Source organism: Podarcis muralis, chromosome 8 (assembly GCF_964188315.1).
Source record: "Podarcis muralis chromosome 8, rPodMur119.hap1.1, whole genome shotgun sequence".
Lineage (NCBI taxonomy): Eukaryota > Metazoa > Chordata > Lepidosauria > Squamata > Lacertidae > Podarcis > Podarcis muralis.
The window spans coordinates 6728464-6750065 of record NC_135662.1 but is presented as its reverse complement, the minus strand read 5'-3'; the positions used below and the strand labels follow the sequence as shown (position 1 = coordinate 6750065).

General features: G+C 46.5%; 3 protein-coding genes across 17 annotated transcripts in view; 1 reads left to right on the top strand and 2 right to left on the bottom strand.

The window, feature by feature from the left end:
• The window catches only part of AGO2 (argonaute RISC catalytic component 2), a 49930-nt gene extending 40367 nt beyond the window's left edge, over positions 1 to 9563 (bottom strand). Inside the window, exon 1 of one of the 2 annotated variants that reach the window (XM_028736095.2) lies at positions 9184 to 9563. In XM_028736095.2, the coding sequence (XP_028591928.1) occupies positions 9184 to 9226 (43 nt within the window). In that variant the 5' untranslated portion in view covers positions 9227 to 9563. The remainder of the gene's footprint in view (positions 1 to 9183) is intronic. The other variant, XM_028736094.2, reaches the window with a different exon arrangement.
• A 5623-nt stretch (positions 9564 to 15186) lies between these two features.
• RPLP1 (ribosomal protein lateral stalk subunit P1) lies at positions 15187 to 18934 on the top strand. The gene is made up of 4 exons (XM_028736093.2): positions 15187 to 15381; positions 17883 to 17957; positions 18301 to 18415; positions 18808 to 18934. Exons 1-4 carry the CDS (start codon positions 15310 to 15312, stop codon positions 18885 to 18887), a joined length of 342 nt encoding a protein of 113 aa, XP_028591926.1. The 5' UTR covers positions 15187 to 15309; the 3' UTR covers positions 18888 to 18934.
• Positions 18935 to 19992: 1058 nt separating this feature from the next.
• Positions 19993 to 21602, bottom strand: part of PTK2 (protein tyrosine kinase 2) — a 189832-nt gene continuing 188222 nt past the window's right edge. For all 14 annotated transcript variants that reach the window (XM_077932700.1, XM_077932702.1, XM_077932701.1 and 11 more), the window contains one exon: positions 19993 to 21034. In XM_077932700.1, the coding sequence (XP_077788826.1) occupies positions 20822 to 21034 (213 nt within the window). In that variant the 3' untranslated portion in view covers positions 19993 to 20821. The remainder of the gene's footprint in view (positions 21035 to 21602) is intronic.

Genomic DNA, 21602 nt, shown 5'->3' with positions numbered 1-21602 from the left:
TACACAGACAACTAGATGTCAGTGAGAAGAGTTCTAGCCTAGGCTTCTCCCTAATCTGCTACTTTCCCATGGCCTTCTCTATACACATCCCTGCAGCCTGAAGCAATACAGTGTGGCAACAATTTTATTGCCTCCTCTGTTGTATGTGTGAACTAGGCCTAAAATGTCTTCAATTATTCAAGCTTTGTTTTAGCTTCACAGAGAGGAGACGCCAAATAAATCTAAGTGGATCGATCAACAGGAAAATGCTGCAGTCAGATGTCATATTATGTCAACAAGAGCATTCATTGCAACAACCATTTTTGTTTCTATAAACCAGGGGTGGAAAACCTGTGGCCTGTGGCTCTCCAGATGTTTCTGAGAATACAACTCTCATCGTTCCTGACCACTGGTCATGCTGGCTGGGGCTAACTGGGGCTGGGAGCTCAATAACATCTGAAAGCCACATGTTCATCCCCTCTGCTATAAACAAACAATTATGATATCAGACACATGTGTTCAAACTAGCATTTGCCATCCAGAAAAGAATATGGATTGGATTCAAACTAAGTTTAGTTACACTTCAGTCCTAATGAAATCAGCGGGGCAAATTAGCCATGACATAACTGAAGTCAGTTGAATTCAATAGAGAGTAAGCGGTTGGATCTAGAATTTGTTCCAAAGATGATACTCAAACTACATAAATACACCAAAAATTTAAATATCTATCCTAACTACATGGAACAGCTTGCTTTTGAGAAAAATACTGAGGCTGGCAATTAGTTTTCCCACCCTTCGCTAGATTTTAAGAGAGAAATAGATGGTGTTTTAGTAATCTCTTTGTCTTTGTTAGACCAAGGAGCGCAAAAACATTAATTAATCAAAAAGTGGAAACATCCAAAGCCTGGGAGAAGCTTGTACACATCTCCCCACATGCAACCAGGAGCCAGAAGTGACAAGTGACATCAAAAGCAGCCCAGGTGAGCAAACCCCACCCTGCGTAGGACTCCAAGATCTGGCTGCTTTCATTTCATCCAAGACCTGCCAAGGCCCAGAGACTGGAACAGCAGAGTGGCAGCTGGAACAGCTGAGGACGGGACAGTGGATTGTATACACCTTTTCCTCCCCCTTTACTGTGCCTCTTGCATCTGCTGCCAGAAGCTGCAAGAGAAATCAACAGCTGCCTGAGTAAGGAAGCCCAACACAGTGAGGAACTAACCTGATGACTGAGCTACTGTATATTAAATGCATTGAAAGCTGCCTTCACAACTTTGGTTAAAGATTGGGGTATAAATATATCTATGCACATGGAAATGTATCTATCTATCTAAGTTACAACTTTGTATATTATACAGCTTTTTATATTATACAAAGTAATACTGAAAACCCAATTAATCTAGAGCTTTAACCTCATCCACCTTTATCAATCTGCTGGTAAGGGCCAACACACCATTTAAAACCTGACCTTCAAATAGTATAGTATAGATGTCTTAATGTAGTCTTTTCTTTTCCGGTTTTAATATATGTATGTTTTCTCTTTTTCTTTTTGTAATTTCCTTTGGGTTGTCTGTGGCAAAAAAAATTGAAGAAGAATAATCTCATTTTTTAAAAAAGTGTCGTTTTTATTATAATTGTTGACATTTAAGTGGCATATAAATAAATTGCTTTCATTTTTTAAATGGTCATTGAATAATTTTTATATTTGTAATACAAGCAGAGCTTGTGTGGGAGTTATATTATTGTGGTGGCTCCCCGTTTGTGGAATGCTCTCCCCAGGGAGGCTTGCCTGGCACCTTCATTACATATCTCTAGGTGCCAGGCTAAAACATTCCTCTTCTCCCAGGCTTTTGCCAAATTAAACAATCTATGGCCTTAAACCCTCTGTATGTGAGAGAGAGAATGTGTGTAAGGGTTACTGTTTTTGTTTGTTACTATGGTGTATATTTTTGTGTTGTTATATTGTAAACCACCCCGTGGTTCTTGGAAGAAAGGTGGTATGGAAGTTTAATTAAGAATAAGAATAATTTCCACTCAACTAAGCTAGGGGTAGGGACGCAGGTGGCGCTGTGGGTAAAACCTCAGCGCCTAGGACTTGCCGATCGCATGGTCGGCGGTTCGAATCCCCGTGGCGGGGTGCGCTCCCGTCGTTCGGTCCCAGCGCCTGCCAACCTAGCAGTTCGAAAGCACCCCCAGGTGCAAGTAGATAAATAGGGACCGCTTACCAGCAGGAAGGTAAATGGCGTTCCGTGTGCTGCGCTGGCTCGCCAGATGCAGCTTGTCACGCTGGCCACGTGACCCGGAAGTGTCTGCGGACAGCGCTGGCTCCCGGCCTATAGAGTGAGATGAGCGCACAACCCCTAGAGTCTGGCAAGACTGGCCCGTACGGGCAGGGGTACCTTTACCTTTACCTTAAGCTAGGGGTAGGGAACCCCTGTGGAACAGATCTGACCCACAGCCTAACCTGATCCAGCTTGCTGCCACAGGAGGGTACCTGTGAGTGGTTCTTTGCTTTTCATGCAGAGCAGTGGGGCGGCTACATGTTCCCTTGGCTGGCACTAGCTGGAGGGAGGGAGGGAGGAACAGAAGAGAACAAGGAAGATGTTCTTTGTTTTTCACCAGGGTTTTTCCTCTTCTTGGGCGACACTTGCTTAACGAAGGAAAGGAAAACCAAAGGGACAAGAAAGTGCCATAGGAGCAAAGCAGAAAACTTCCTTCAATTTAAGGCACCCAAGGGAAAATGAGGTGAAGTGTAACTTTTTGCCACACTTTAGGAGACACTGGAGTGTGACTCTCAACTCATGCAACTACGACTACACATCAATGGGTTGAGGGAACAGAAGGAAAGAGAACTTGGGGGGAGGCTATCCATCCATGGGGCTCCGCTTCCATCCACTGGGGTGTGGAGCTGTCATACAGTGGTGTAGCACATAGTTTGTATGCAAAAGATCCCAAACTCAATGCATAGCATCTCCGTGTAGGAGTCCTGTCTGATATCCTGGAGAGCCACTGCCAGTCAATTTTGACAGCGTTGCACTAGGACCATCACTGGTCCAACATGGTGTAAGGTAAAGTGTAAGGCGGCACCCTATGTTACATTGTCAGTACCAGCCCTGCCCAATATTGGCTTCAACTCCTTCTCCTCACTGAATCTTCCCACTGCTCAAGGACTCTTTTAAGTAATAATAATAAAAAAGTTACCCATCCCTGACCTAAGACACTGGCCTAAGTAATTATTTGAACCAAGATTATGTACTGATGGAGAATATTCAGGAAAAAATGGTAGGAGATATTTCTTTCATGTGATTTGGGTGTATTGCATTGTTTTAACGTGGCACAAAAATCTATTAGTTCTCTCCAACTATAATTCAGGCAACACACAGAAGTAAAAAAGTGCACTTTTTAAAGAGAATCAAACTCTCAGCATGTAAACTACTGAAAACCATTTTTCAGATTTCTTTTAAATCTTTACAGAAGAAAAAATAAGACACACACCATTTAAAGCATCTACAGCAGGTGCATATATTAAGGTTACTTCCAAATTAAACTTTTAATTACACAAAACCAAGAACACATAAGTAAACATGCGTTACTGGATTTCAACCCAGCCACCACTTCAAAACATACATTTCTCTCTCACACACCATTTAATGGGTTGTTAACTGCTGTGCTGTAACAAAAGACATTGTGTAAAAAATTAATGCAGATGATACTTTATGGTAAGCAACTTCCACAAAGTTCAGCTTCAGTTCTGAAGAACTCAAAACCTTATGCTCAAAGGCAATTGAGTCAATAAAAAGGTATTATGTAAAATATTTCAGATCTTGCCTGCTACAAGTTAGGATTTAAATCCTGAAAATACAAAACAAGCATATTGGGTAGAATGTAAAGTCATGTAGTTGTTGAATTCCTCAACTAGGAATAGGCTCCCACTGTAACTTGCTGGGACATTTCCCCCTAAGAGGATAAGGACAGTACTTCTGGATAATATCAAGAATTCTTCAGTCTGCATCCTGTTTCAGACAGTGGTCAAGCAAATGCTTCTGAGAAGCACATAGCAAAGGGATGAAAGCAATAGCCCTCCCGTTCTGCTGCCCCACAGCAGCTAACATTCAGCAGTCTCTGAACCCAGAAGGGCTAGATGCCTGCCAATCCAAAAATAGCTAATAGTGTTCTGTCTCAATAAAGATGCACAAAACGAAGAATTAGTTTACCACTCACTAAACACAATTATGCTGGGCCCATTGCATGTATGCTACTGGGAAGCACCTGTGCCATGAAGAAGGAATATGAAGGGGAAATACTTTCAGGCGGTACAATTAACCTTGCTTAGTATCAGGCAGGCTGATTCTGAAAATCACCTATGCATTACACTTCACTTATTCCTATTACATTAATTCAGTGACAACAGCACACAAACTACTAGATAGCTGATCAGAAGAAACACAATTCCTTTCCAGAAGCCTTGCAATCTACAATAGGCAGGCAAGACAGTATTCGTTTATCTAATGTATTTATATCCCACCTTTCTCCCAATCAGGGGTGAAGAAGAGATACAGGACTGGTGTGATATGGAAGTGGCAACTGAGATATTGTTAAGATCCCTCTGTATGTATCTGAACACTATGAAAGACAGCAGGGAGGGCAAAGTCACTACTGCTGTGTGTTTACACTTTACAACTCTATGGGCAATGTCAGATGACTTCCAGGCATTAAAAATAAATCTAACATTTTACACCTGTAGTACAATCAGTGGTAGAAACTGAGCTATGAAAGCTAGGAGCTAAATGGCACCTTAAACTTAGGTTATGGGTGCAACAACGGAATGTTTAGGTGCGCTTTGTAAATAAAAAGAATACAAAGTTGAAAATGAATAAACTGCAGCTAAAATATTACCGTATTTTTTGCTCTATAAGACTTTTTGACCTTTAAAGCCCTTCACGGCCAAGGACCCTCGTACCTACGCTGCGCAGCGATCCCTCTTGCTGTTCTGGCTTCTGAGATTCAGAATATTTTTTTTTTCTTGTTTTCCTCCTCCAAAAACTAGGTGCGTCTTGTGGTCAGGTGCGTCTTATAGAGCGAAAAATACGGTATGTTCATTTTCCACATGATCTAGTCCTTCCCCTGTCCACACCCTAATATTCTTAAGAGGGTATCTTCTCCAATCTACAGAGAGTAGCTGGAAGTGGGGAGGCAGAAAAAGGTCCTCCTTTCCTCCCACTCTGCAGTTTTAATCTGAAATCTTAGGTGTAGTACTGCACCCTGAGCTCAGAAACTGCTCATGCTAATGAAATTCCCTGTCGCAAAATGTACCTAGAGCAATGGGTGTTTTGAACACTGGGTACAATACACCCTACCCCCCCCCCAACACACACACACACATTATGGACAGGCAGGGAGCTGGATGTTTTTAAATCAGCAATGCTGGAGGAGTGGGGTATGCGGCTAAGAACTGCTGCCAGAAAAGAAAAGTTGCTTTGCTCATGTTTGCCACCTATTTTTAAAAGGCAAGATAAGTGTTTAACTTTGCATGATGGACTGGTAGGTGCTGCAGAAACATGCTCAGCCTCTGCAGAATGTTCTAAGAAGCAAAGCAAACTTCTACAATTTTCACAAAACAGCACACACATTTCAGGAGGGGAGACACACTCCTCATTAGAAATAGTGCCAACAGCATCCACAGAATTAAAGAATTGGCACAGCTAGAGCACACCCTGGACTGACTAATAGTTATGTTTTCCTAGCAACAAGCATCAGGTTTGAGAGCAGCGGAAAATGCAACTTCCTCACAACAGAAGCAGTTATTAGAAGGGAAATATCTGATCTGATCTGATGCAATAGCTATACAACTTACTGCACTTTTAACATGCTACCTGTCTGGAAACCCCAGGTAACATTCCTTAAGTGAGATGCCCAGGAACATCTCAAATACAGTGGTACCTTGTTTAAAGAACAGCCCTGTTTACAAACTATTCAGTTTAAGAACTCCACAAAACCGGAAGTAGTGTCCCAGTTTGCGAACTTTACCTCGGTCTAAGAACGGAAGCTGAACAGTGGAAGGGCAGCGGGAGGCCTCATTAGGGAAAGTGCCCCTCGGTTTAAGAATGGTTTTGGTTTAAGAACGGACTTCTAGAACGGTTTAAGTTCGTAAATCAAGATAACACTGTATGCTAATTCAACAAGGAGAGTAAGAAAACAAAAAGTGGTTTTAGACTGGATAAACTCTGTGAAACCCTAGCTAGTAGTATGTTTAAAGGGCTGCCAGAGATGTTAAACTGTTTAAATTGCTAATTTTTTACTATATGGAGTATATAAAAACAAGAAAACAATGGAACAGCAATTGAGCTCAGTACACTTCATTGATCCAACACATCATATGAGGTCAACCTGTAGCAAAGGGAGCTAGTTTGTTGCAAACATAGCCAGGAGAAGCACATCTTCAGATTCCCAAGCTGTTTGTCTTTATGCTTGCTTGCTTTCTGTTCAGTACAAAAGGCATGGATGCAACATGCGCACTGTTGTGGCACTATTTTTTGGACCAGACTTGTGGCACGCTTGCCAGTCAAGTTTACCAGCACTTCCATACGTTCTTATTTTGGGCAGTTGTTTCAACAAGACAAATATTTGGTACAGAAGGAATAAACAAAATGCCTAATTTCACCTGTTCAGCTTTGATGCTGTATTGCCTGTGCACAACAGAATGTAACTTGCACAACACACACAAATTATACAGTATAGTAATGACAGTGCCCATCAGTAACTCAGATATTTCCAGTTCGGTCCAGCAGTGAAAATGTTCTCAATCTGAGGGTTGCACTCCATATTTTGAGAAGGGGCACAAAAATTGCCAGGTCACTCTGACAACCAAAAATGGACCCCTAACATAAGGGGTCCCCCCTATTCTGGCAGGTTCTGGATCCAGAAGAGATACTACATGGAGATAATGTGAATGGGGGTGGGGGTGGCGGCAGTTACCTCATATCAGTAAACTTGGAAGTGTGAGTAAACTTGTAACCATACCTTCGCACTGAAACAGAAGTGCAACATTTGGTGTGCAGCTGGCAGCAAGATGCTATGAAGACATATGAGAAATGGGGTGTGCATATGTGTCTGTGTGCAATATATTATTGTGTTTATATCCCATCCTTCCTCCAAGAAGCTCAGAGCAGCACACGTAACACCCCACTCCTCACAACTGTAAGAACCTGTATTATGTAGTGGTTAGTGTGGGACCAGGATCCAAATCCCCATGCAGCCATGAGACTCAGCTAGTGATCTTGGCCCAGTAACTATTGTCTTAACCTAACCTACCATACAAAACAGCTGTAAAGATAACGTGGAGCTGAAGAACCACATACATCTGTAAGCGAGGATGAATGGCCCAAGGTTGGTCAGCTTCATGCCTGAGTGGGGATTTGAACCTGTGTCTCCCTAATCCAGGGACGCGGGTGGCGCTGTGGGTAAAACCTCAGTGCCTAGGACTTGCCGATCGTATGGTTGGCGGTTCGAATCCCTGCGGCGGGGTGAGCTCCCGTCTTTCGGTCCCAGCTCCTGCCCACCTAGCAGTTCGAAAGCACCCCTAAGTGCAAGTAGATAAATAGGTACCGCTTTATAGCGGGAAGGTAAACGGCGTTTCCGTGTGCTGCGCTGGTGCTGGCTCACCAGATGCAGCTTCGTCACGCTGGCCATGTGACCCGGAAATGTCTCCGGACAGCGCTGGCCCCCGGCCTCTTAAGTGAGATGAGCGAACAACCCTAGAGTCGGACACGACTGGCCCGTATGGGCAGGGGTACCTTTACCTTTACCTCCCTAATCCAGCACATCACACACACACACACACACACACACACACTCCCACAAGTATCTTGTTGGTCACTGTGAGAACAGGATGCTGGGCTAGATGAGCCACCAGCCTGATCCAGCAGGGCTCTTCTTATGCTTCGTATATATGTGTGCATAAATAGAATCATAGAATTGTTGAGTTGCAAGGGACCCCAGGGTCATCTAGTCCAACCCCCTGCAATGCAGGAATAAAAGGTGGGCATTATATATGTGGTGCTGCATACGTATTGAAAAATAAAGTGGTTCTGTTTTAGCACCAGTGGGCCTCTTGGATGGCAGCTCTTGGATGGTAGTAGCAGATTGAACTCTTTTTCACATCCAGCCCAGGCAAAGAAACTCCTGCCATCACCTCGCCTACCTAGACCCTGTCTGCCCCCATCACCCACCCCATCTTTTGGGCAATGCCCATTGTCTGGCTTCACTCTCTTAAAACTGCAAACCGGCCAACAGAGAAAGGCAACCACAACACTGCGAGGGCAGCCACTACCAAAACACAAAGGAGGCAGCCATACAAAACACACACACAGGCGCCCCTTTAATTTATTTTCCCACTTCCCTCTCTCCCGCCCCCCCCCGCCCCCGCGCAGCCAGGGGCCCTGATGCTTCGCGACCACCCAACACGCCCCCCACACCAGGGGGTCTCTCAGGCGGCGCTGACGCGAGGCTGCCCATCCCTCACTCGCAACCGGTCTATTGGGGGGGGGGGTTGTGCGTGTGCTTTTCACTTTAAAAAAATCAATTGCGGGGGAAAGGAGGGGAGGGACCCGAACTGCAAGTCTGTGTGCAAGTGGTTTTTATTACTTTTATTTTTTTTAAAGGAGCTTCGGGAAGCGCAGCGCCTCCTTCGCCCCCTCCCCCCCCCCCACCGACTCCACAGCTGAGGTAAAAAAGCGGGGAAGAGGAGACTTTAAAAAAAACTCTTCTCCCTCGACCCGCAACCGACACCCTCCCGCTGCTGCCGCCCTCCTCCTCCTCTTTCCGGGTCTCGCCCAGGCAGCTGGCGGAGGAGGAGGAGAGCCGGCAGCGAGGGAGGGAGGCCGGGCGGCTGAGGCGAGACCGCCGGCGGCGGGGGCGGCCGCGCTGAGGGAAACGTACCGAGCGCCCCCTCACAGAGCCCGGCCGCGCGAGAGGGAGCGCGCGCACCTCCCTCCCTCTGCCCCCTCCCTCCCGAGAGACCGTTGGCGGCGCCTCGTGCGCCTCCTTCGCTGCTGCTTCTCCTCACAAACCCGGTTCCCGCCTCAGCGCTGCCCACCCATTTAATTTTTTGTGGGGGGGGGGGGGAAGAAGAGGGAGAAGCGCCGCCTTTCTCTCCGATCCCTCGTGGAACTGGCGGGGTTTGGGGGATAGAAGCGGCGGCTCACTCACCGGGTCCCGCGGCGACGGGGGCCGCTCCCCCCGCCGTGTACATGGCGGCGGCCCTCGGGCGGGCGGCGTGGCGCCCTTTTCTTCTTCTTCTATGAGGAGAGCGGCGGCGACGGGCGGGGAGGGGGGAGGCGAGGCGGCAGGGAAAATAATAATAATGGTGACGATGGTAATGAAATAAAAATAAAGCCCGCCTTCTCTTCCTCTTGTTCTTCCTCCTCCTCCTCCTCCCTCGTCGGCTGCCGAGGCCCCCCCGCCAAACTCCGGCGCCAAGCACGGTTGATGGTGGCTTTGCTGAGGGCGGAGGGAGCCGAGCTGAGGCGAGGCGGGCAGGGCCCGAGAGGAGGAGCCGACGTCGGAGGCCGCGGCGGAGGGCGGAGCCCGTGGACGAGGGAGGAGAAGGAGGCCGCGGCGGCGGCGGCGAAGCCAGACGCTCCGCCCCGTCAGGCGCCGGCCCTCCTCCGCTCCCGGCTTTCGTTTCCTCCCCTCACGCAGCGGCGGTGGCGGCCCCGTTGCCTCAGATGCCCTCGTCGCACCGTGTGCCTCGCCGCCTCACGTAGCACTTTTGAACTTAAAAAAAACACAACACACAAGCCAAAATCTATTTTTCCCCTTTCTTTTTTCCCCAAGAAGACCAGGCGCTGGAATGTTTTTGAAGCGAGAAACAAGAAGTGTATATGAGACGAGGGGGGTTTTTTTTGCGTGCGCGCGCGTACTTTTTAAAATCACCTCACAGTTTCGGGTTCGACAAAGATGGTCAAAAAGCCCCACAGAGACTCCAGCTCAGTGGTTCTCAAACTTTTTTTTCCCCTCCCTCTGAGCTACGCTTTCGGAATAAAAATGTGCTCGCGCCGCGGCAATTTTTTTCATTGACAAGAAAGTAAAACGGAAAGGAGCGACACACAGCAGTGCTTGATTTAGGACATAAAACACCACTGCTTTGTAATACGGCCACGAGACATCCAGAAAATATAAAACGATGCGGCTACTTAAGAGCAGTCCCAAAATATAATATTGATTGTCCTTGAACCTTCCCGCCACACCAAGGTGTTGCACAGCACCCTTTGATAACCAACTGGACCACGAGTCTCTTTCTTGAGGCAGCAGTTCAGCAATGTCACATCTAGAAAGCCACTATATAGTAACCTAGTTTTCAGACATGACACAAGCTCTTCTTGCTGGGAGTTAAAGAAACGAATATGTTGAAGAGAAAAAAGTTGTTGCTGGTGATAAATATCAAATGATGGTGATGGTGATATTTGAAGGCAGACATTACAATCCAACTTTGCCCATTTACAAAATACTATTTTTGGCACCTGTTTCTGAGTCTTTTCAGTGGTATTGCCCCATCTATGAAAGAATACCTCCACCCCAAGAAGATCATCTCATACCTATGCTACTGTCTCTTTCCACCAAGTGAACTCTTTATAATGTTGGGTTATCCCTAACAATTGGTTTTTGTGTTCTGGCGCGATTCTGACCTCCCTGCCAGAATAGAGTGGGACTGTTACTTCTCTTGATCTGAACAATATACTTCTGTTGATGCATTAGCTTTTTTGCGGCTGCATCACACCGTTGACTCATGTTAAGCTTGTGGTCCACCAAGACCCCTGGATTCTTTAAGTCAAATTTACCCCATCTTATATTTGTGCATTTATTTATTCCTGCATAACTGCAGGACCTTACATCTGTCCCTACTGAAATTAATTTTGTTAACTTGGGCCTAGTTCTCCATTCTGTTGAAGTCATTTTGTATTCTGATTCTGTCTTCTGTGGCATTAGGTACCTCTCCCAGTTTGGTGTCATCTGCAAATTTGATAAACATTCCCTCGATTCCTTCAAGTCATTTACAAAGATGTTGAACAACCCAGGACAGAACCCTGCAGCACCCCCACTTGTCAATTTTCCCCCAGGATCATAAGGAACCAATAATGAATATTCATTAGGTTTGGTCAGTTAACCAGTTACAAATCCACCTAACAGTATACCTTGTTCATCCACCCACATTTTATCATCCTCGGAATTTCTAGAAATTATGCCTAAAGATATCTCTAGTGCCCATACACAGGCACACACACAGGGAAGCCAATGTGAGCTATTTTTAACAGACCCTAGGACAATTATGTTTTCTGCCTTATTTGCAGTACAGTATAACGAACATTATGCTTTTGAATTATGGTGCTGGAGGAGACTCTTGAGAGTCCCATGGACTGCAAGAAGATCAAACCTATCCTTTCTTAAGGAAATCAGCCCTGAGTGCTCACTGGAAGGACAGATCGTGAAGCTGAGGCTCCAGTACTTTGGCCACCTCATGAGAAGAGAAGACTCCCTGGGAAAGACCCTAATGTTGGGAAAGATGGAGGGCACAAGGAGAAGGGGGCGACAAAGGACAAGATGGTTGGATAGTGTTTTCGAGGTTACCAGCATGAGTTTGACCAAACTGCGGGAGGCAGTGGAGGACAGAGGTGCCTGGCGTTCTCTGGTCCATGGGGTCACGAAGAGTCGGACACGACTAAACGACTAAACAACAACAAATAACGAACATAGGAAGCTGCCTTGTACTGAATTAGGCCATTAGTCTGTCGATCTCAGTATTGCCTCTTCTGTCAGCTGCTCTACTTGAAGATGCCGGTGGAGACCGTACCCAGGACCTTTTGCATGCCACTTCTGAGGCTGGGGCAACAAGGTTGTGGCATAATGAGGCTGTCACTTTACCTACTAGCCTCGAAGTGTTACTAAGGTCTAAAAGGCAGCAAGTTGCTGTGATCTTTCAGCGACATTAAACTGCAAAGGTGCAAAGTTGGCAATCCAGTCACAGCCCCCTAGTATTGTTGGCTAGAGCTTCGGTTGCTGGCTTGGCGAGCGCAGCAACTGCATTGAACCCAGGCCAGAAACCCCCACAGGTGTGGGAGCAATCTCAAAGCCCTAGCTGAAGAGACCCACCAAGCCATGTTGTTTGGGCCCAGTTCCTTGAGGGAGAGGGAGGCCAAGAGAACTTTGAAAGCAGGTGGAATGACTGAGGACACCTCCACCCAGCTGCCACCACTCCATCCTCCAGCCATGTCAGACTTACAGTGGTACCTCGGGTTACATACGCTTCAGATTACATATGCTTCAGGTTACAGAACTTTGCTTCAGGATGAGAACAGAAATTGTGCTACGGCGGCAGCAGGAGGTCCCATTAGCTAAAGTGGTGCTTCAGGTTAAGAACAGTTTCAGGTTAAGAACAGACCTCCGGAACGAAATAAGTACTTAACCCGAGGTACCACTATATCCTGCTAAAGAGGCATGGCTTGTGTGTTTCCTCTTAGGCCCTGTCTTTACTACAAATTTAAAGCACTATGATACCACTTTAAACTGTCATGGCTTCCCTCCAATGAATCCTGGGAATTATCATTTGTTAGGGGTGATGAGTGTTATTGATGGGGGGGGGGACCCCTGTTACACTCAGAGAGGTATACTTGACCCTAGGAACTGGGGAAACTTAAAGTCCTAGCAGGGCAAAGTGGGAAATTCCTTCGGAGAAGATACTGGAGTGTGATGTGGGGTGATCACATACCCAAATTATTCCCCTCCTTCCAATTAGCACTTTTCCCTCGAAAAATCAGACTTTTGTCCTCCCTCCCTCCTTGTCCTATTTCCCCTCCCCATAGCCCAATGCTGAGCAGAGAACGATCTCTGAGCATTGGCGCGTGTTGCCTCTCAGCAGTGGCACCAAAGGGCCAGTCAACTTTGCCTGCATTTCTGCCAGGCAGGAAAAAAAGAGAGAGACAAAGGCTTGAGCGACGCAGCGTTGATCGGGAGGCAGCGGTGTGTCTGTGGCGGGAGGAGGGGGGTGGAGTTTGGCCGCTCCTGGTTACTTCAATGAGCCCAGGACTGTGAATGGGGCCCCTCTAAGAGTTTAAAAAACAGCTGCCCGCCCCCTTCCTCCTCCGCTATTGGCTGACTCCCACGCCGCCTAGCAACGGAGCAACAACCGAGGCTTAAAAGCTTTCCCAGCCTCATGTGACATGCGCACAAGGCGTTTGAGAGTTAGCGGCGGGGTTGAGAGCGGCTCACGGAACAGCCTCTCTCCTTCCACTTCCGGTAGCCATCTTTGTTGGTGGAAGCTGCTCCGCTTGCGTGGGTGGCTCAAAGGAGGCACTGCGCAGGCGCCGAACAGGAATATACATTGGTCGGCTTTGATGTTTCGATACTGTACTTCCAAGCAAGAAGGAAGGCGGCGGGGAACGTAGTTCGGGGACTCCCCCCACCCCATCGCCTCCGTGACGTCATCAGCGAAGCGTCAGAGTACTTCAGGGACTCTCCTAAATGAAGTGATAACAAGGCTTTCAAGGATGGGGGCATCTTATTATTATTATTATTATTCAAATTTGCCTACCACCCTTCATCTGAATATCTCAGGGTGGTTCACAGCATAAAAACAGAATAAAATAGTACATAATTAAAAGCATACTACACATGTCACATATGTCCACAGCCCTTAGCCTTAACACCGGCTCACCACAGGGTTGTGTGTTGAGTCCCCTGCTCTATGCTCTCTATACGTATGACTGTACAGCCATCTATTCCAGCAACAAAATCATCAAGTTTGCTGATGACACTACGGTGGTAGGGCTCATTTCAGGAGGGGATGAGTCCGCCTATCGGGACGAGGTGGAGCGACTCTGTGTTTGGTGTGGAGAGAACAATCTGGCTCTTAATACGGCTAAGACCAAGGAATTGGTGGTGGATTACAGGAAAAAAAAGGCGGACATTCAGCCCTTGTATATCAACGGGGAACGGGTGGAGAGGGTGGCGGAATTCAGGTTTTTGGGAGTAACTATCGATCAGGGCATGACTTGGAGCGCAAATACCACTGCTCTGGTGAAGAAGGCCCAGCAGAGAATTTATTTCCTCAGACTTTTAAAGAAGAACAATCTGAGTGAGAGACTGCTGGTGTCCTTCTACCGAGGCTCCATAGAGAGCATTCTTACATACTGTATTTGTGCTTGGTTCTCCAGTTGTACAGCTAGGGAGAGGAAGGTGCTCCAGAAGGTCATAACCACAGCCCAAAGGATTATTGGTCATCCTCTCCCATCTTTGGAAGAACTGTACGGTTCCCGTTGTCTTAGGAAAGCAAATAACATCCTGCAGGATTCATCTCACCCGGGACACAGTCTGTTTGCACTACTGCCTTCTGGCAGGAGATATAGAAACATCAAGTCAAGGACAAATAGACTGAAAAACAGTTTCTATCCAAGAGCTGTGGCCTTTTTGAATGCTGTAACTCGATAGTGTGACCTGGGAGTTTGATGGGTGTTGGTGTGGGTGTGGCTGGAATGTGGTTTGTTTGGTTGTTGTTGTTGTTTTGCTTTTGTTGTTTTTAAGGGATGGCATCCAATTTCGTTGCACTTGTGCAATGTTGCACTTGTGTAATGACAATAAAGAATCTATTCTATTCTATTCTATTCTATTCTATTCTATTCTATTCTATTTATCCCCCAAGAATCCTGGTTCACACAGAGCTACAATTCTCAGTAACTTTTTAGAAATGACGGTTCTCAGGATTTTTCCTGGCAAGGGCCGCAGACTCGCCTTCCCTCGTATAATTGTTCTCTGGAGCCTACATTTGCCCCAGGATTTAAATATGGCTTCCAGTGTGTAACCAGAATCTCTCTCTTCAGAATGTGGGATGAGTTACTCTAGAATTTTCTGAAGTCTAGACACATTACCCATGGAGCCTCTTGGCCCCAGACGGCGTCGACGCAAGAAAGTAACAACCGCCTCTCTTATTGGCTTTGGCCTCTTCGACTCCTCGCGGCCGCCGCCAACCGAGGAGTACCCGCCACTACGATTGGTCTTCGTGTTCTCGCGCGAATCTCTCCCCCCTCTCCAACTGCCGACTAAAGCCCGCCCCGCCGCAACGCGACTGGCTCTTCGTCCGCCACGCTCTCCGCTATTGGCCAGAGCGCCCCGCCGCGAGCGAGCCGGGATTGGCTGGGGCAGCCTTTATAAACTCGGTCGGCGGCGAGGGGCCTTCCCTTTCTCCAAGCTCCCTCAGCGAGGCGCGCAAGGTGCTGTGTCCTTCAGCAGAAGCTAAGGCCGATTTCCCAGCCGGCGACTAGCACCGCGCACCGACTGCCCGCCATGGCCTCCGTCTCCGAGCTCGCCTGCATCTACTCCGCCCTCATCCTGCACGACGACGAAGTCACCGTCACGGTGAGGGAAAGGGGGAGGCCGCGCGGGGAGGGGCTCAGGGCGCATGCGCCGGAACATCGTGGCACGTGGAGGAGAAACGGCCACTCGGGGAGAGGAGCTGAAGGGGCAGAAGGAAGAGCAGGCCTAGGCCTGGCCCAGCCCAGCCACGCTGGTTCGAGTGTCCCTTCTGCCCGGCCACTTGCTTGACTTAAGCTTATCCAGCAAAGCCCTCTGCTAATTTTACTTGTTTGATCCGCATGCTGCCTTTCGATTAACAGCATAAAAAAAACCACAAGATAAAATCACAATCTGCACAATCAAAATTAAAATTTAAAATTGGATAGGGTATTAGGCAAAGGTCTGGTCGAAAACGAACGTTTTCTCAAGACAACAAAATGAATAATAATAATAATTATTTATACCCCGCCCATCTGGCTGGGTCCCTCCAGCCACTCTGGGCGGCTTCCAACAAAACACCCAAACACAGTAACCTATTAAGCATTAAAAACTTCCCTAAATAGGGCTGCCTTCAGATGTCTTCTAAAAGTTTGGTAGTTATTTTTCTCTTTGACATCTGGTGGGAGGGCGTTCCACAGGGTGGGTGCCACTACCAAGAAGGCCCTCTGCCTGGTTCCCTGTAACTTGGCTTCTTGCAGTGAGGGAACCGCCAGAAGGCCCTCTGCGCTGGACCTCATTACAGAACTGGACAGGTTTTGAATAAACATACACAAATTTATCGGTTAATAACATGAGGGACGGATATGTACAACTTTATAATATGCAGAGAAAATATGTGAAGAGAAATCAGGGAGAGCAGCTGAGGAAAGTCCTTGGTGGCGGGGAAAGGGGGGGAAATAATGTATGTGATTATATGGTTTATATTTACAAAGAAGAAGAAGAAAACAAACATTTTCTCCTGGCACCTGAAAGTGCAGGTGTCCCTGGGGAGAACATTTTATTTAACTCCATGAGAAAAGATCACCATTGATGTTCCCCGTGGGGAGAGCCACGTTGAGGATATTTGCTGCCCTCCCCAGAAACAGGAGTGTGGGCATTTGGCTCTGTGGGAAAAGAGAAGCATAGGGGTAGGAAGTTTCTGCACCTGGTGGTCTCTCCTTCCTTGGAGGTTTTAAGCAGAGGTTGGGGGCCATCTGTCGGGGGTTCTTTAGCTGCTGTTTCTGCAATGCAGGAGGTTTGACTCAATGACCCTTGGGATCCCTTTCAATGCTACAGTTCTGTGATTCCTCTTCACCCCTCTCCCCATGTAGTGACAGCCACAAACTGCTCCAGCTTCAGAAGGGGGATTAGGCAAATTGGTGGGAAGCTGCACTAGCAGTGGCTACTAGGCACAGTGGCTGTGTTATTCCTCCTCTATGGGGAGGTAGTATGCTTCTGAATACCAACTGATAGGAGTTGCGGGTGGAGAGAGCACCGTTGCCCTGCGGGTTCCTGCAGGCACCTGGCTGGCTGTCACGAGGACAGGATCATGGACTATAGATGGGTCTTTGGCCTCATCCAGAAGGGCTCTTCTGCCCTTAGGATGCTGGCTGCTTATAGCTGTTTAGCTTTCATCCTGTGTTTTGCTTCATCCCACAACATGGCAGAATAGGGGCAGTCCATAGTGGACACCCAACTCCCATCAACCACATCACAAATGGTCAAGGATGATGCGGGTTGGATCTTCACATCGTGTGAAGGGTGGTAAATTGGCTACCCATCTCATAGCTAGGAGACTATCAGAAGGTGGGTGGGGAGGAACGTCATTTTAGGATCTATAAATGTAATTCGTAGGGCCTTCATCATGGAACTTTGGAGTGTCAGGCATAGCCCTACTGGCTTTAGCCCAAACGTAGCAGAGTTTTCCTGCACAGCGAAGAAGCTAGTTGCGGCAGTAATGACAAGTCAGCTAGACTCAGAATAACTATTTACTTCAGCCTTCGCTGTATTTTAAGGCAGCTTGCACCAACCTGGTGCCCTCCAGGTGTTTCGGAGTACATCTTCCTGTCAGCTACATGCAGCAAGTACTGGCTATGGATGATGCGGTATAAGGTGTATGCAGAGATTCTCCAAGCTCAGCATGTAGAAATGGGAAAATAATTTTAAAAAACACACTTTCTCTTCAACAGGGTGGTACGGCTCAATTAGGAAAGTAATTTTAACAACCCTACCAGTGTTAGGGTGATTCCTATAGCAGCCTTGTATGTCTTGCCACAACAGTTACTAACCTAAGTTCAGCCTAGCAACAGGGGCTGACATTCTCTCCTGGGAACTTGCGGGCTTCCACTTGCCTGCTTGGATTTTATACGCATATTAAGTGAACTCAAATAAGAGGGTAGGGAATACCTCAGACTATTTTGAGATAGTAATTTCAAGTTATTCAGATAGGGGATGTCACAAATACTATGCACCTAGTAATGCCTTTTGATTTAATGATGGAGACATATGAATGCATTTTGGGGGTAGGGGGTAGAGTATGATCTGTGACCTCATTTCTTTAATAATTTTCTTAACACTTTGTTTAGGAGGACAAAATCAATGCCCTAATCAAAGCAGCCGGAGTGAATGTTGAACCTTTCTGGCCTGGACTATTCGCAAAGGTAATACTAATGAGGAACGAGTCATCCAGTAGAAATACATTTATGAAAAGAATATAGTCTGCTGCCTTTAGGGTGTTGTTGGATCACAACTCCCACCATACCGTACCAAGGGCCTTGCAGGCCAGGGCTGATGGAAATCCTACACTAGACATGTAGGATAAGTATCTACATGTGGTGCTTGGCTGGCAGATTTATGTATTCTGGGGACAGCAGTGACAATTTTTCTACTACAACTCTTAGCAGTTCTAGAGCAGTAACTGGTTCCAAGTTTGTGCTGTATGATGGGTGGTTGTCACTCAAATTGATATGCTCGCGTTTTTAGTAACTTGTTTATTCTGACTAGGCCTTGGCCAACATTGACATTGGAAGTCTCATCTGCAATGTAGGAGTTGGCGGCGGTGCTCCAGCGGCTTCAGCCCCAGCCGGTGGAGGGGCTCCTGCTGGTGCTGCTGCTCCCGGTAAGTGAAATTATTTCCTTATTTAGGAGGCCCTTAGATCCATTTAAGTGGGATGCAATTTTTCCCAGAAAGGGACTAACAAGCCATGCTATAAATGTCTCTTTTTTTCCCCTCTTTGTGGATAATTAGGTTGTCCACAATTTGTGTGGTGGTAATCTGCACCTAACAAGTTTGGTCCTCAAAGCATACACCTCAAGGGTCAAAAGGCAGGGCAAAGCGGTTCAGCATTATCTAAAACCTGTTAAGTGGAGGTGTCGCACACTTCTGGGGTGGATGTTCCACAGCGGCTGCGACAGAGAGTCATCCAATGTGCATGCTAAAACAGCTTAATGGGTGTTTATTAATTAAGGTGGACTGAGATTTCTGTATTCTAATCAATATTAATTTTGCAGCTGAGGAGAAGAAAGAGGAAGAAAAGAAAGAAGAGTCAGAAGAATCTGATGATGACATGGGCTTTGGTCTCTTTGACTAAGCAAACATTTTGTACTCTTTGCTAATAAAGATACAAAACCATGTAAATGGAATCTCATTTGCTCATTTGTTCTGGTAATACATGAGGTGAGTCTGCTAGATTTGGCCAGCATCTTGCACAACAGTGGCCAAACAGGTGCCTGTGGAAAGCCTGAAAGCTGCACATGAATGCAGCAGACCTCCGGCCACCCGCAGTTACCAACAGGCGGAGTTCAGAGGTGAAGTGGGTCTTGGGAAACATTCATCTAGGTATTAGAGTTTTCCTGTTTACATCCTGATGGTTTTAGAAATTGTTTCTCTACAGCAGAGGTTTCTCCCTCACCTCTGCAAACAATGGAGGAGTGCACCTTCAGGGATGAAGTCAAACTTTTGGAAAGTTATAGCGCCTGCTGTTGGCTGAAGAGACCAATACAGGAGAGACATGTTTTGTTGCATCTGGGGCTGAGTTCTGCTGCAGAAGGATTTAAATTTAACCCCCCCCCCAATTTCTTCATTAAACTTAACAAGAATTGGCATGCATGTTGAAGTTGTGATCAGATCTCCCCATCAGCTGGATCTAAGGTGAGAGCCCCACCTGTACCACTCCTGAAGTACGATGGTGGGGCTTCCTCAATGTACTGACAAGCCTGATGGTGCCATGTTTTGTTTCATGGACTGGAAGTTCCCCACCCCAACCTGTAAAGGAAAGAACTGCTGGTAGGTGAAAGCAATAAGGTGATGTAGAATGGCAAGGATTATAGGCCTTTTAGACCCTAGTCCTCAAACTCCTAGGAGTCCAGAATCCCTTAACAATTAATTTCATGCTAATTGTGTCTACCCCCATCCAAGACAATCCTTATTTCACTATTCTTAAAAAATACACTGAAGCTATTCATAGTCCTTTGTATAGGGAGGAACTATACAAAGCCATTTTTTTAGGGATTTGCCCCCTAAATGTTTCCAGAGAGGATTCTGTTTGATACCACACAAGGTGCCCTACCATTACAGAGGAGTAGAGAGACAAACAAATTAGGAAGAGAATTCTGTACTAGGTTGCCAAGAAACAATTACATCACATTTGCCCATTATTTCATTATAATCCCTTAATCAGGCACACCAATGGCAGGTTTAAAATATTCATCATGGCTTTAATCTTTCTTTATAAATTATATAAAAATGGGGAACATGTATGGTTACATAACATTTTCTTCTAAATTCAGCTTTGAGTTGCTCTGGTACAAAGCAGCTTGTTTTTGCTTCCGAGGAAAACAACTGCTACAAAAAACTGGCATGTTATTCTGGTGAAAAAGACAAGTTCTCTGTTGGTGTTCTACAACTACTTTCCAATCCAATGCTTCACACGTCCACATGGAAGGGGAGGGAAACAAATGGATGAAGAGGACTTTCTGTTTTGAAATGACAGGCGCTTTGAAAATATAGCTTTTTAATCTTTCTCTGTAAATTGTGATTAGCATTTTGCGGCTTTAAGTGTTCTAATAAAAAAAAAGTATTCCAGTCTGGACAGTTCGCATATTGTGGGCAAGAATTCTCAGCCCTGAGGTTTCCCAGAATTCTTCACAATACCTTTGCTCAGTTCTGCACCTTGGAAAGTTCAAGGTCTTTGACTTGTTCCTTTTTCTTAAAAAAAAACAACAAAAACCCTTGGCAAATGAAGAGATCCACATTCCACATAATGTGAAAATTTCAAATTGATGTCCACCGATTCTGTGAAAATTGACACATTTTCAATCTCAGACTTTTCCTGGCATTGTCAATTAGGGGGGGGAAAGATGCTTGAAGATAGAAGAACCAACAGGTGTCATTTTGTTAAGCAGCATGGGAATTACTGGAAATCCAGGACCAGGAAGGGTCAATTCTCATTTCTGCTGGAAGGCTAATTTGCCCATTAAGGGAGCAAGGCTCTCCCAACTGCACAATGCAAACTTCCCTCTGCATTTAGTGGGGCCTGGACTGGCCAATCGATTTTAGCCTGGCTTGGTCAATAACATCCAGCAAGTTTTTGGCATCCACAGCCAGAGCATGAGCTGCCGTGAGCATCTGCTTTTTGTATTCCTGCTGCAGGCTAGTCATGACATATTGCTGAGCCAGCTTCATCTTGTTAATCAGTTCAGCGAGGTCAGAGTTCAGGAGTTTCTGGGCCATCTCAATCTGGAAGAGAGAAGAATCGGGATGACACCTGGTGTAGGGAAAGGCAAAAGGTGCTACAATACTCATCTTGGTGGTGGGAGGGACTTCTATTCCCAATGAAAACCACTGGACCTTTAGTTGGAAATGTTCAATGTCCCTGCAGAGCCAGTGTCTTGTAATGGTTAAAGAGTGGTGGACTAGGACAGGAGAGCAGGGTTCAAATCCCCACTGTGGGTGACCTTGGGCCAGTCACCTCTTAGCCTAACCTACCTCACAGGGTTGTGAGGATGAAATGTGAGGAGAACCTGAGCTTACAGGGTTAAACAGCTCAGTGTGCGTCCTGCCTACTGTGGGGTGGGGGGAGAGGCTGCGTCACTTCCGTTCCGTGATAATGGTTAGAATGCTGTAAATGAAGTGCTTTTAGTTTTAGTAACTGCGTGAGAGCCTGATTTATGCACATTGACGCACAGAAGACAGAAAGCTTTATTCCTGACCGCTGTGTGACTCTGCTTTTGCTCAGAGTTTTGGTATGTGTGCTTCACAACAGAAGCCTGCCGCACAGAAGCCTGCCAGACCTTATCTCTCTGAG